Consider the following 14,466-nt stretch of genomic DNA (forward strand, 5'->3'; position numbering starts at 1 on the left):
GTCCCCGGGGTTGCAAAGAGTCGGACACGACTGAGAAACTCACTCTCACTTTCTGTGCTTATCTAAGTAAGCCGTTCATACCTGGGAAAGCTGGGAGAAGGGCAGACAGTAGCTATCTGTGCTATTTCTGCAACAAGTTTTGTAATGCTGAAATTATTTTAAGATGAAAAGCCCCCAAGTTACTGTGAAAGCTTCACCACCCGCTGGTCAGCCTGGCCTCTGCCCGGCCGAGGCACCTGTAGCTCAGGGGTCTGTGCAATCTGTCCCCCCGACCCCTACCCCAAGGCCCAGCCAAGTGGGAGCTCGGAGTGAGGAAGAGGCCAGGGTGGGGTCCGGGGTCCCGGGGTCAACAGCCCAGGCCCCAGGGTGCCGTGCAGTCTAAGTCGTGGGGTCCCCCACCCACAAGCAGGCCGAGCCCAGGGCAGAGGTCCCAGTGGAGCAGGGAGGAGGCCCCGTCCACCCCAGAGCTGGACCCCTGGCCTCCCTGGATTTCCCAGGATCTCCCAACCCAAGTCCCATCTCCCCCACAGCCTGACCTGGCCTCCGCACTCTTCCTAAGTCACCCATCAGATCCACCCCCGAGCCCACCACCACCGTGGGGGTCTCTGCCACCGAGCCCCACGGCAGCATGGGGCTTCTCCGGCAGCCCCCTGCCTCCAGCCTCCCTCCCCTCCCTACCCCCTGCCACCCAGCACCCTCTTCCCTCATCTGCCCCTCCACCCAGAGCCTCTCCTGAACCCAACCCCACACCCCCCATCCACACACAGACACCACCTCACCTCCTACACGCACACATCTGCACACACAGAGACACCCACACACCTGTGCACACACAGAGACACACACACCTGTTCACACAGACACACACCTGTACACACACACCTGTGTACACGGAGACACACACACCTGTTCACACAGACACACACCTGTACACACACACACCTGTGTACATGGAGACACACACACCTGTGCAAACAGAGACACACCCGTACACACAGAGACACACACCTGTGCACACAGACACACACACCTGTGCACACAGAGACACACACCTGTGCACACACAGAGACACACACACCTGTGCACACAGAGACACACGCCTGTGCACACAGACACACACCTGTTCACGCAGAGACACACGCCTGTGCACACACAGAGACACACACACCTGTTCACATAGACACACACCTGTACACACACACACCTGTGTACATGGAGACACACACACCTGTGCAAACAGAGACACACCCGTACACACAGAGACACACACCTGTGCACACAGACACACACACCTGTGCACACAGAGACACACACCTGTGCACACACAGAGACACACACACCTGTGCACACAGAGACACACGCCTGTGCACACAGACACACACCTGTTCACGCAGAGACACACGCCTGTGCACACACAGAGACACACACACCTGTTCACACAGACACACACCTGTACACACACCTGTGTACATGGAGACACACACACCTGTTCACACACACACACCTGTACACACACAGACACACACCTGTGCACACACAGATACACACCTGTACACACACACACCTGTGTACACGGACACACATACATCTGTTCACACACACACCTGTTCACACACACACCTGTGCACACACAGAGACACACCTGTTCACACACAGAGACACACCTGTACACAGACAGCATCTTACCTTCTAGACACACACACACCTGTTCATACAGAGAGACACACATCTGTTCACACACAGACACACACACCTATACACACAGACACCACCTTACCTCCTGTTCACACACACTCTCCCATACATACACAGATACCTCCTATACACACACACAGAGACACACGCCTGTACACACAGACACCACCTGTACCTCCCGTACACACACACAGCCCCGTGCTCCCTGCTCCAGGCTCCCAGCACTTCTCAGGCACCTCCCTGAGCGTATTTTCTGCTCCTGGCCATTTTACAGAAGAACTACAGCTTCTGGGTCCTCTGTTCCTTGCTCATTTCCTAGTGAATAAATTTGGATTTGCCCCTTCTTGAACCTGGAGGTGGAAAGGGCAACCCACTCCAGGATTCTTGCCTGGAGAATCCCATGGACAGAGGAGCCTGGCAGGCTACAGTCTAGGGGGTCTCAATGAGTCAGACACGACTGAGCAACTTAGCACGTACTTCTTGAACAGTGTGTTGAACACGAAGATGAAGACCTGAAACCCACATTATGCAAAGGGGGAGAGGGCGGGGAGGGCCATGGCTTCCTCGTTCCTAGGGCTGCCTGCCCCTGCTGGCCCTCGGTGCCCAGGGTGGGTGTGGGGCCTATGGTGATGCTCAGGGCTCTCGCTGCAGCTGGGAGCCACCACCTCTGGGTCTGACCTTCCCAAGAGAGACCCGAAACCTTGGCGCAGAAAGGAAATTGAATTGGGAATTGTGTATGCACGCGTGGCTGTGTGAGTAGATGGTCAGGTGTGTTTGGGGTCCCTCCCATCTCCCCTCCTGAGACATAAGGACAGTCTCCAGGCCCACCTCCAAGGTCACCTCCCGCTCCTCTTCCAGGTCTGTCTTGTTGCCGACCAGCATCACCACGACTTCTCCAGAGTGGAACTCCTCCTCCAGGTCCTTCAGCCACTGCTGCGCTTTGCAGAAGGAATCCTGAAAAAGGAAAACAGGGCCGTCAGGCAGACCTGGTGTTCTTCCTCAGCCGTCCCAGAAAAGACAAGGCAGGTGTCGGTGGCCACCCTGTGTAAAATATGGTCCAACTGACCCACCCAAGGAATCATGAGTGATGGGTGCTGATGCTCCAGAAAGAGGACCACGGAGGGGCACAAACCCAACTGTGCAGCAGGAAGAGGGGTGGTCAGTGAGGGCTTCCTGGAGGAGGTGGCCAACTCTCGCTGAAGGGTTCTCCACTAGTTGTCACGATTTCAATATAAAGGACCAGCACAGGCCAGTCACATGATGCCTCCAGAAGGTAGCCTCCTCATGCCTGGGAGGGCGGGGACATGCCCAGGGGAGCCTCACCTTCCTGGTGACGTCATACACCAAAAGCGCAGCGTTGGCGCCCCTGAAGTAGAGGCGGCAGACGCTGTGGTACTTCTCCTGACCAGCCGTATCCCAGATCTCAAACTTCAAAGATGCAGCCCCCAAGTCCACCACCTTGGTGAAGAACGCACCTGAAACCCAAGCCCAGAGTGAGCTTTGCCTGCAGAACAGGTCTTTATCCGCAGCTCAGCCTGGGCTCAGCTCAGCAGTGGGAAACAGCTCCCTGGCACCCTCTGTGGGCAAGGCTCAGCAAACACCTCTTCTGGAAGGTGGCAGTTTCCAGAAGAAGCAGAGTTACAAGGAACTTGCTTGTAGATTACACAGAGGTTTGTGTAGGAAGATAGACTCCAGGGTCCTACTCAAATCCTCTGGACTATGTGTGGCATGGAAGGGTCTCTGGCAACCAGGGGTCCGCACGTCCCCATGAGTGTCCAGCAATGCATCTGACAGTCACCCAGCTCCTCCCCCAAATCCTTCCTGGCCTCCTACTAACCTCCCAGCCTCATCCACACCTCTGCCTCCCGACCTCCCGTCTCCACTGACATCCCTGTTTAGAAACCTTCCTCTTCCCCAGCTCCCAGCAAGCCCACTGGGGTCTTTGAGTGTCAGCCCTTGGGCCCCTGCCTCAGGGGGCAGTCTGTGGTAGCCTATCCTGTGCTTTGCACACACTCACTGCAGGTAGACGTCTGTGTTCTCACCTGTCACCCCTGGGGGCAGTGAGCACCTGGGCTTTTATGCATCCATGTCTCTGCTTAATGATCACACACAATGAAAGAGCTACCCCAAACCTTCCATTTGACATCGCGGGCAATCTACCTTTCACGTGAAGATTGCTTTTCCCCTTCACAGAGCTTTTCCAAGTGATGTGACTTTAAGGGAGCTAATTAGTAACACCAAGACGTTTTGTCCCCAGAATGTAAATTGGTGCAGCCACTATGGAAAACAGTGTGAAGGTTCCTCAAAAAAGCAAAAATAGAGCTACCATATGGTCCAGCAATCCCACTCCTGGGCATGTATCCAGAAAAGAAAAGAGCTCTAATTAGAAAAGATATGTGCATCCCAATGTTCATAGAGGCATTATTTACAATAGGGCCTGGAAGCAACCTAGATGTCCATCAACAGATGAATGGATAAAGAAGATGTGGTACATATATGCAATGGAATATTACTCAGCCATAAAAAAGAATGGAATAATACCATCTGCAGCAACATGGATGAACCTAGAGATTATTATACTAAGCGAAGTAAGTCAGAAAGAGAAAGACCAATGCCACATGGCATCACTTAATGCAGAATCTAAACTATGACACAGATGAACTCATCTATGAAAGAGAAAGACACACACAACAGACTTGTGGGTGCCGGGGGAGGGGATGGGAAGGGATGGATCTGGAGTCTGGAATTAGCAGATACAAGCCCTTACATACAGGATGGAGAAACAACAAGGTCCCACTGCAGGCGCAGGGAACTATGTTCAGTGTGGCGTGATAAACCATAATGGAAAAGAAACGAACAGGAATGTATCCGTGTGCACAACTGAATCACTTATCTGTACAGAAGAAGTTAAGACAACATTGCAAATCGACCATACTTCAATGAAATAAATGTTATTTTTAAAAAGATGTTCTGGCCCCGTAGCATATGGGGTGTGTCACATACAGAACTAAACCAGAGACTGCGGGGGAGCCAGTGGGGTGCTCCAGGTGAAGCTGCTGCTCTGCCCAGACCCGGGCTGGGTCGGGGGCTTGTTGGGAGATTCTGGCAGATGTGGCCGCATGCTTGAAATGAAAATTTTCACTCCAAGGGCAGCGTGTGAGTGTCCTGGGGTTGCCAGAACAAATGACCACAAGATGCATGGCCTAAAATGACAGAAATGTATTATTTCAGTTGTGGGGGTCAGGGGTCCAAAATCAAGATGTCGCCAGAGCTGGTTCCTTCCAGAAGTTCTGGGAGGGACTCTGCTTCACGCCCCCTCCCGACTCCTGGTAGGGACAGCAGTGATGGGTGATCCTGGCTTGTAGGTGCTCCCCCCCCCGCCGCTGTCTATAAGGCCCCCAAAACAGGGCTGTCCCCTCTGCATCTCTGTGCTCTCCTGTTCCAGGGACACTGGTCATGAGATTCAGGGTGCACCCGAAATCCAGGAATAGCCTTAACTAGCTGTGTCTGCAAACACCCTCTTCCCCAGTAAAGCCATAGGTACGGGGGATTAGGACATGGATGTATCGTTGCAGACACAATTCAATCCACTACAGATGGAGGGTAAGAGATACGTCTGGGCTCAGATTCTAGCACTGAAAGGGGAAGATAACCTTTCTCACGGGAATCTAGTTTGGGTCGGCTCCTAAACGGAAGCCGCCGACGGGGCCTCTGCCTGCATGGCCTGTATTCTGCTCACCCACAAGCCTGGAGTCATATACACTTGTTAGGTGCTATGGACTGAATGACTGTGTTCTCCCAAAGTCAGTGGGTTGAAGCCCTAACCCTCAGCGTGATGGTATTTGGAGATGGAGCCTTCGTGAGGTGATTAGGCTTAGATGAGGTCCTGAGGGTGGTGGTCTAGGTGCTCAGTCATGTCCGACTCTAGCGACCCCATGGACTGTGTAGCCTGCCAGACTCCTCTGTCCGTGGGATTCTCCAGGCAAGAATACTGGAGTGGGTTGCCATTTCCTTCTCCAAGGGATCTTCCCGGTCCAGGGATTGAACCTAGGTCTCCTGCATTGCAGGCAGACTCTTTATAATGGCTGAGCTACAAGGAAAGTCTGCCTGAGGGTGGGGCCCCCAAAACAGGGTTAGTGCCCTTGTAAGAATGCACCCCCATCATGTTCTGTCTCTCTGTTTTTCTGTGTGTGTGTCTCTCTCTCTGTCTCTCCTTCTCTATCCCTTGCAAACACAAGAAGAGGCCATGCAGACACACAGCCACTTACCAGGATGGCAGCAACCCATAAGCGAAGAGAAGAGGGCTCAGAGTGAAACCTACTTTGCCAGCTGGAGTGGGTTGCCATTTCCTTCTCCAGGGGCCCTCTCCGACCCAGGAATCTTCCCGCATTGCAGGCAGATGCTTTACCCTCTGAGCCACCAGGGAAACCTGAGTAGGACGAAATTCCACTAGGACGGTTGACGTCATGAGGGTGAGGGCTGCGCTCGGGCCTCGTAAGGAGGCCTATCCGCTGCAAGAACTCTGCTGATTTCCTTAAACCTTCGAAGGCCCAGCTTCCTCCTTTGCCACGAGTCAACACTGTCCTCTTCCCAGCGTGATGTCAAACCCATGAGAAAAGGGAGGAGGCGCCTGTCTGGCACCTGACGTCCCTTCCCGCGCCTCCCTCTCGCCTCTCCCGGCTCCTCAGCACCTTGGCGGGAGCAGCAGTCTTTTGCCCACATGTTTGTGTCAGGTCACATCACACTTCTGAGTTCCATTTTGGTCTCATCCTAAAAACCCTCACTGCCGGGTGGCAGGTGGGCATAAAACTCACGTTTGTTTCCTCTGTTTAGCTGTCTAAGCTTCTGACATTTTCCTTTTCTACTCTGAAATTGACGACTCATAGTTGAGTGTAAATCAATGTGTTTAATAAAATCCTAACAAATTTCCAGGGTGGGCAGGGTTTTCAGTGGAGCAATGATGTGGTACAAGAGGCTGCTGGCTGTTTACAGACCACAGCGCCTCGCCTCCAGGGAGACAGAGAGAGAGATGTGGGCCCCTAGGGGGCCCTCTGGGCTGGTAACTGATGCCAAATTCCACCCCCTGTCCTGCAGACTCTCTGGCTCCAGAAAGACCCCACATGGATTACCTACCTTGTTCAGAAAACTGCTGACCACATTTTCTACCTGTTCACAGGCAAAGACTAAGAGTGATTAAGAGATAAACTCCCAAGATATGCAAGCAGACTTGGAGATTTTGCCTAAAATGATATTGGCAACAAGCCGGGGCCTGCAGGCAGGATCAGACCAAGAACCAGGAACCGTTCACGTTTTTGGGGCATGCAGGGGGAGAAGACACACTGGCGCGTTTTCACCAGATGATAATCTGAACCGGGGCCGCCTGGCACGCTGCTCTTCATGGCGACGCAAAGCGGGGCTCCGACCTCCTCTGGCCCCACCGCAGGTTCAGCAAGGAGGCTGGCGGGGACGCTTCCGGCCCCTCCCCAGCCCCTGGGAGCAGGCGTGCCTTCCACTTGCTGAGCTGAACGGACCCCCTGTGGACACTGCGTGACTGAAGAACTCACTGGGGTTTTTCCTTCAACTTGCATATTGTGGCCCCCCAATACAAAGGAGCCTCAGCTAAACGCTAACACAAGGAAAAGTTTTGCTTTTTGACCTTTTAATTTAATTAAACAGCCACTCCGGCTCACTCAAGCCCTCTCTGCAGCCTTCCCTTTTTCTGTCAAAGTCATGAACCGCCTCCGGGTTGCAGGGAACAGGACGTGGGTGACTCCTCGGGGCGCCTGGGCTCCAGCAAAGTTTCCTTCAGCAGGGAGGGGCGGGGAGAAACCCAGCACCCTTGGCCGCTCCCCTGCTTCACACAAAGCCCAGCTGGTCCAGCTGGTTCCACCGGCAAATCCGCACACAAGCGCTAGATGTCACCACCCCTCCAGAGACCTCACTGAAACGTGTGGGTAAAGAACCCATCTGCCAGGGCGGAGATATTAAAGAGACATGGGTTTGATCTCTGGGTCGGGAAGATCCCCTGGAGGAGGAGATGGCAACCCACTCCAGTGTTCTCGCCTGGAGAATCTCTTGGACAGAGGAGCCTGGTGGGCTACAGTCCATGGGGTTGCAAAGAGTCGGACACGACTGAAGCAACTTAATATACGCGCGCACACACACACACACACACACACGCACACACACCCCTCAGCCAGAGGGTTGTGGGCCACTGAGAATACACAGGTGTGGGCGGGGCTCTGTTTCCAAATAACCTTATTCACATAAACAGGCAGAGCCCTGTGAGTTCACAGGTCGGATCTCAACCCTCCGGCTGGGCTGGGATACGGAGGGCTGTGTGCCTGGGTGTGAACCTGGATCCGGATTCAGGGGACGGAGACAGCAAGGACCAGCCTGGAAGGCTTGTCCAGATCCAGGTTCACACCCAGGCACACGACCCCCCATATCCCAGCTCGGCAGGGCTCCTTCTGTGGTCTCTACTCTGGACTAAAACCCACCTGGAGGCCAGACTTAGCACTTCGTTGTATTTTTTCTTTTAAGGCCCAGTCCAGTATCACAGGTGAGTGGTGTCAGCTTGCCTGCTGAAGGAGAAGAGGTTGCCCTGTGCACCCTCGGCGGGTCTGAATCCCCAGTCCTGTCCCCACGGCTCCATCCCATGACCAGCCCCTCGCTCTGCTCCGCCCTGTATGCCTCAGGGATGCAGGAACCACCCTCCTGAGAAGACTGAGGGCCCCCAAAGACTGTGCACTGAATTTTGTGTTAAGTTTCTATGTCGGTGTACCTGCTTGACATTTAGAAAATCCTCCATGCCTATTAGGGGCCTGGGGCAGAGGCCACACTCAGCAGGTACTTACTAAGTGAGAGAGGGAGTGAATGAATGAGTGAATAGATGAGTGAATAAATGAATGGATGCAGAGAAATGGAAGGCTTATCCATCAGTATTTGTATCAGTTCAGTCGCTCAGCCATGTCCAACTCTTTGTGACCCCATGGACTGCAGCACGCCAGGCCTCCCTGTCCATCACCAACTGCCAGAGTTTACCCAAACTCATGTCCATTGAGTCTGTGATGCCATCCAACCATCTCATCCTCGGTCGTCCCCTTCTCCTCCTGCCTTCAATCTTTCCCAGCATCAGGGTCTTTTCACATCAGGTAGCCAAAGTATTGGACTTTCAACTTCAGCATCAGTCCTTCCAATGAATATTCAGGACTGATTTCCTTTAAGATGGACTGGTTGGATCTCCTTGCAGTCCAAGGGACTCTCCATAACAGAGTCCAAATTTCAAACCAAAGCTTTAATTCCAAATTAGGTGTCTTTCCCACACGTTGGGCTGCCTCCCAAGCGAATTGACACAAAGTACATGTTGGGTTTCCCTATTTCAGATGGGAAGTGGGGGGGGTTCACCCCTAGACAGGGTGTGCAGGAGGCTGATTGCCCACAGACGCTCCAAAGTCCTTCCCCTCTGAAGGCTGTGACTTGTTAGCCTCTTTAAGCAGCACAGAGAGAGGGGCCTCCCTCCCTGACAACCCTTCCAACAGCACCCATTTCCCCCTCCAATCCAAGCCAGGAGGGTAAACTGAGTCTGGGCAGAAAAGGAATAGCTTTAGTGGGAGGGCAACCAGCCAGAGTGAGAGGCTGACTTGTCTAGGGGGCCGGGTGGCAGAGCGTGGGGGCAGATGCTTCATCTGGGCTCGCCCTCCACCAACAAAATCTCTCACATACCCAACCCTTCAGGGCCAGACTCAGCCCTGGAATCTTCACTCCCTCCCTGCAGACTCCAGCTGAGCTGAAGCCTGGTTGAGTTCTGGATTCCGTGTGCGTGCCCGCCGGCCCACAGAGGACCTTGTGCCTGGCACGCACCAGGCACTTCCTGAGGCTCCAGGAGGGCATGAGAAATTCCCAGGTGGCTGGTTCCCATGTGCCCCACACCCAGGCCAGCAGCTCTAGCTTCTCCACTAGGAGGCTGAGGAAGGGGTGCCCTGTCCCATCACTTACATCCCACAGTGGGCAGGATACTCTTGAAGTCGTTCTTCACATAGCGGAGAGCCAAGCTGGACTTGCCCACAGAGCCACTGCCCAGGAGAACCAACTTGAAGATGCAGGGCTGGCCCGGGGCGGCCCCAGGACGAGGGACCCCATTCACCTGCGCCATGCCCTGCAGAGAGACAGTGATGCAAGGAGGTTGAATGTCTGATGCCAAATGACCTCAGCAAGCCCACCCCCGGGACACTGACCAAACATGGACAGCCCTGAACGGAATGGAGTTCTAAGTCGGAGGCAGCTGGCTTGCCAGTCCTGGGCCACTATGCACCCACCTGCCGTCTGGAAATCGGAGTGATCGACAGCTGTGACACAGGTCTGTTGTGATGTTCTGGGAAAGCATGTCCCCAATGCCCCGCAGGGCCAATGTGCACGAACATCCTCAGACCCTGCAAAGCAGCCTTTGTGTGCCAGTCATCGTACCGACCCACTTTCCTCCTTCTGTCACCTCTCACTTTTGCAAAATCCATAGCTACTCCAAAAATGTTCTGAAAAGCCCGAGAGATACAGCACTCTCTCAGTGTGGTTCATGGATTAAAACTGGTTGGTAAACAGTTTCCAGAAAACCTATTTACAAAAATGTTTAGTGTTTCAAGGATCTCAAAGCATTTTAGCATTTCACACTGTATTGAAAGCCTTAAAACATACAGTCATAACAAGCACCCTCTTCCAACAACACAAGAAAAGACTCTGCACATGGGCATCACCAGATGGTCAACACCGAAATCAGATGGATTATATTCTTTGCAGCCAAAGATGGAGAAGCTCTACACAGTCAGCAAAAACAAGACTGGGAGCTGACTGTGACTCAGATCATGAACTCCTTACTGCCAAATTCAGACTTAAATTAAAGAAAGTAGGGAAAACCATTAGAGCATTCAGATATGACCTAAATCAAATCCCTTAGGATTATACAGTGGAAGTAACAAATACATTCAAGGGATCAGATCTGATAGACAGAGTGCCTGAAGAACTATGGATGGAAGTTTGTGACACTGTACAGGAAGCAGGGATCAAGACCATACCCAAGAAAAAGAAATGCAAAAAGACAAAATGATTGTCTGAGGAGGTCTTACAAATAGCTGAGAAAAGAAGAGAAGTGTGAGGCAAAGGAGAAAAGGAAAGATATACCCATTTGAATGCAGAGTTCCAAAGAATAGCAAGGAGAGATAAGAAAGCCTTCCTCAGTGATCTGTGCAAAGAAATAGAGGAAAACAATTGAAAGGGAAAGATTAGAGATCTCTTCAAGAAAATTAGAGATATCAGGGGAACATTTCATGCAAAGATGGGCACAATAAAGGACAGAAACGGTATGGACCTAACAGAAGTGGAAGGTATTAAGAAGAGGTGGCAAGAATACACATAAGAACTATGCAAAAAAGATCTTCATGACCCAGATAATCACGATGGTGTGATCACTCACCTAGAGTCAGACATCCTGGAATGTGAAGTCAAGTGGGCCTTAGGAAGCATCACTACGAACAAAGCTAGTGGAGGTGATGGAATTCCAGTTGAGCTGTTTCAAATCCTGAAAGATGATGCTGTGAAAGTGCTGCACTCACTATGCCAGCAAATTTGGAAAGCTCAGCAGTGGCCACAGGACTGGAAAAAGTCAGTTTTCATTCCAATTCCAAAGAAGGGCAATGCCAAAGAATGCTCAAACTACCCCACAGTTGCACTCATCTCACACACTAGCAATGTAATGCTCAAAATTTTCCAAGTCAGGGTTAAACAGCATGTGAACTGTGAACTTCCAGATGTTCAAGCTGGATTTAGAAAAGGAAGAGGAACCAGAGATCAAATTGCCATCATCTGTTGGATGATAGAAAAAGCAAAAGAGTTCCAGAAAAAAACATCTACTTCTGCTTTATTGATTATGCCTAAGCCTTTGACTGTGTAGATCACAACAAACTGGAAAATCCTGAAAGAGATGCGAATGCCAGACCACCTTACCTGCCTCCTGAGAAATCTGTATGCAGGTGAAGAAGCAACAGTTAGAACTGGACATGGAACAATAGACTGGTTCCAAATTGGGAAAGGAGTACATAAAGGCTGTATATTGTCACCCTGCTTATTTAACTCATATGCAGAGTACATCATAAGAAGTGCCAGGCTGGATGAAGCACAAGCTGGAATCAAGATTGCCAGGAGAAATATCAATAACCTCAGATATGCAGATGACACCACCCTTATGGGGAAAAGTGAAGAAAAACTAAAGAGCCTCTTGATGAAAGTGAAAGAGGAAAGTGAAAAAGCTGGCTTAAAACTCAACATTCAAAACACAAAGATCATGGCATACAGTTCCATCACTTCATGGCAAATAGATGGGGAAACAATGGAAACAGTGACAAACTTTATTTTCTTGGGCTCCAAAATTACTGTGGATTATGACTGCAGCCATGAAATCCAAAGACACTTGCTCCTTGGAAGAAAAGCTATGACAAAGCTAGACGGCATATTTAAAAGCAGAGACATCACTTTGCCAACAAAGATCCATATAGTCAAAGCTATGGTTTTTCCAGTAGTCATGTATAGATGTGAGAGTTGGACTATAAAGAAAGCTGAGCACTGAAGAATTGATGCTTTTGAACTGTGGTGCTGGAGAAAACTCTTGAGAGTTCCTTGGAAATCAAGGAGATCATACAGTCAATCCTAAAGGAAATCAACCCTGAATATTCATTGGAAGGACTGATGCTGAAGTTGAAGCTCCGATACTTTGGCCACCTGATGAGAAGAGGTGACTCATTGGAAAAGACCCTGATGCTGGGAAAGATTGAAGGCAGGAGGAGAAGGGGACAACAGAGGATGAGATGGTTGGATGTCATCATAGCTCGTCATAGGACATGAGTTTAAGCAAACTCCAGAAGATAGCAAAGAACAGAGGAACCTGGCGTGCTGCAGTCCATGGGGTCTCAAAGAGTTGGACATGATTTAGTGACTGAACAACAACAAAATTGTCTGAATTGGGGCTTCCCTGGTGACTCAGTGGTAAAGAACTCTCCTGCCAATGCAAGAGACATGGGTTCAGACGCTGGGTCAGGAAGATCCTCTGGAGAGGGAAACGGCAACCCACTCCAGTATTCTTGGAAAATCCGATGGACAGAGGAGCCTGGAGAGCTACAGGCCATGGGGTTACAAAAGAGTTGGACATGACTTAGCAACTAAATAACAACAACAATTGTCTGCATTGCTTCTAGAAAAATCTTTCCCTGAAAATTGGCCAAATCCGCCTCAGAGCCAGCCCATCTTGTGAGCAGAGCCTCTCCCATCTCGATGTAGGAAGGGAAGGGATTCTGAAGAGGGAAGGAAGACACAGAGATCAGTAGGAAGCAACCCCCAACCCCAAACCCCCAAAGTCCCCAGCAAGCAGCCAGGGTCACAGGCTGGCCTGCTCTGCCCCATGGGGACAAGAGGAAAACAATCGAATTTGGAATAAAAGTTTCAAAACAAACAGGAGCGAGTCCTAAATACCAGTAAGACTTTCTAAGCAGAAAGTGCCTGGAGTTACCATGCCTGGCAGACAAGGGCTCACAGGCCCATCAGCTCCCCGGGGAAAGGGACTCAGCAGAGCTGAGTCGTTCTCGGAGACCGTGTCTGGAACCCCATCTTCCTCGGGATACTTATTGGTGTCAGTGGGTGACGTCCCACCAGGGCACCCTGCAGCTTCTTCTGTGGCCCCCAGACTCACAGCTGTCTGAGATTAGGGGACGGGTTCTACAAGGGCCAGCCCTCTCTCCAGAACCCACACCCATGCAAGAACTCAAAGCTGTCCTGCTACAGACTCCTGACCCACGGGTAGAAATGTAACTCAAAGGCAAAGTAAAATAGGGACTTCCCTGGTGGTCCAGTGGTTAAAACTCTGAGCTACCATGACGGGGAACATGGGTTTGATCCCTGGTGGAGGAACTAAGATTCCACATGCCAAGTGCCACGGTCAAAAAAAATAAATAAATAAGTTAAAACACTTTTCCCAAAAAAGACACAGTAAAATAAACACTAAGGACAAACAGGGAGCCCCCCGACCTGGCTGGCCTTCCAGGGTTAAAATGATGCCTGTAACTCCGCTCTGCAGGTCAAAGGGCAAACCAGAGTCTGGAAAGCAGCCTGAAGCCCCAGGAGAGATAACAAACAGACACAGGTTCAAAGGTCAGGGGTTGCTAGAGCCGCTTATCTGGCAACCATATCGCCAAATAACCTGGGGGATTTGCCTGACGGGAGCAGCTACATCTGCTCTTCATTCACGTTGACGCAGATCCCTCTCCAGCTGCAGTGTCCTGTCTGTTCTCACAACTGCCACTCCTGCATCACCCCCACCCCGATACCCACTGCCCCCACCCCATCGTGCGTCCAGTCCCCGTAAATAGCAGCTCATAAAAGAGACAACACTCCCTGCCATCGTCCGGCCTGCAGCTCCTGTTCCTCTTCTTGATTGAAATGATCTCAGTGTCCAACTCTACCTTAATTCAGTTACTTTGATGGTAATCGTCTCTCTCTCTCGCTGGGCTGTAACCTCTCCTGAATGCAGAGCGGTCACTGAGATTGCTGTTGTTGTTGTTCAGTTGCTACATCATGTCTGACTCTTTGTGACCCCGTGGACTGCAGCACACCAGGCTTCCCTGTCCTTCACCATCTCCCGGAGTTTGCTCAAACTCATGTTCATTGGGTTGGTGATTCTATCTAAGCACTGAGATTACAGTAGGTGCCTGATAAAGATCTCATAAGTGAACC

General features: G+C 51.3%; 1 protein-coding gene across 4 annotated transcripts in view; it reads right to left on the reverse strand.

Annotated features, from left to right (window-relative positions):
• The window catches only part of RAB17 (RAB17, member RAS oncogene family), a 45,103-nt gene that overhangs the window by 11,341 nt on the left and 19,296 nt on the right, over positions 1-14,466 (reverse strand). For all 4 annotated transcript variants that reach the window (XM_065930775.1, XM_065930784.1, XM_065930794.1 and 1 more), the window contains exons 2-4: positions 9,694-9,853; positions 3,019-3,170; positions 2,524-2,649 (exon numbers count right to left, since the gene is read on the reverse strand). In XM_065930775.1, coding sequence (XP_065786847.1) covers positions 2,524-2,649; positions 3,019-3,170; positions 9,694-9,853 — 438 coding nt within the window. The remainder of the gene's footprint in view (positions 1-2,523; positions 2,650-3,018; positions 3,171-9,693; positions 9,854-14,466) is intronic.

The sequence above is a fragment of the Muntiacus reevesi genome, chromosome 1 (genome assembly GCF_963930625.1).
Source record: "Muntiacus reevesi chromosome 1, mMunRee1.1, whole genome shotgun sequence".
NCBI classification, from domain to species: Eukaryota; Metazoa; Chordata; class Mammalia; order Artiodactyla; family Cervidae; genus Muntiacus; species Muntiacus reevesi.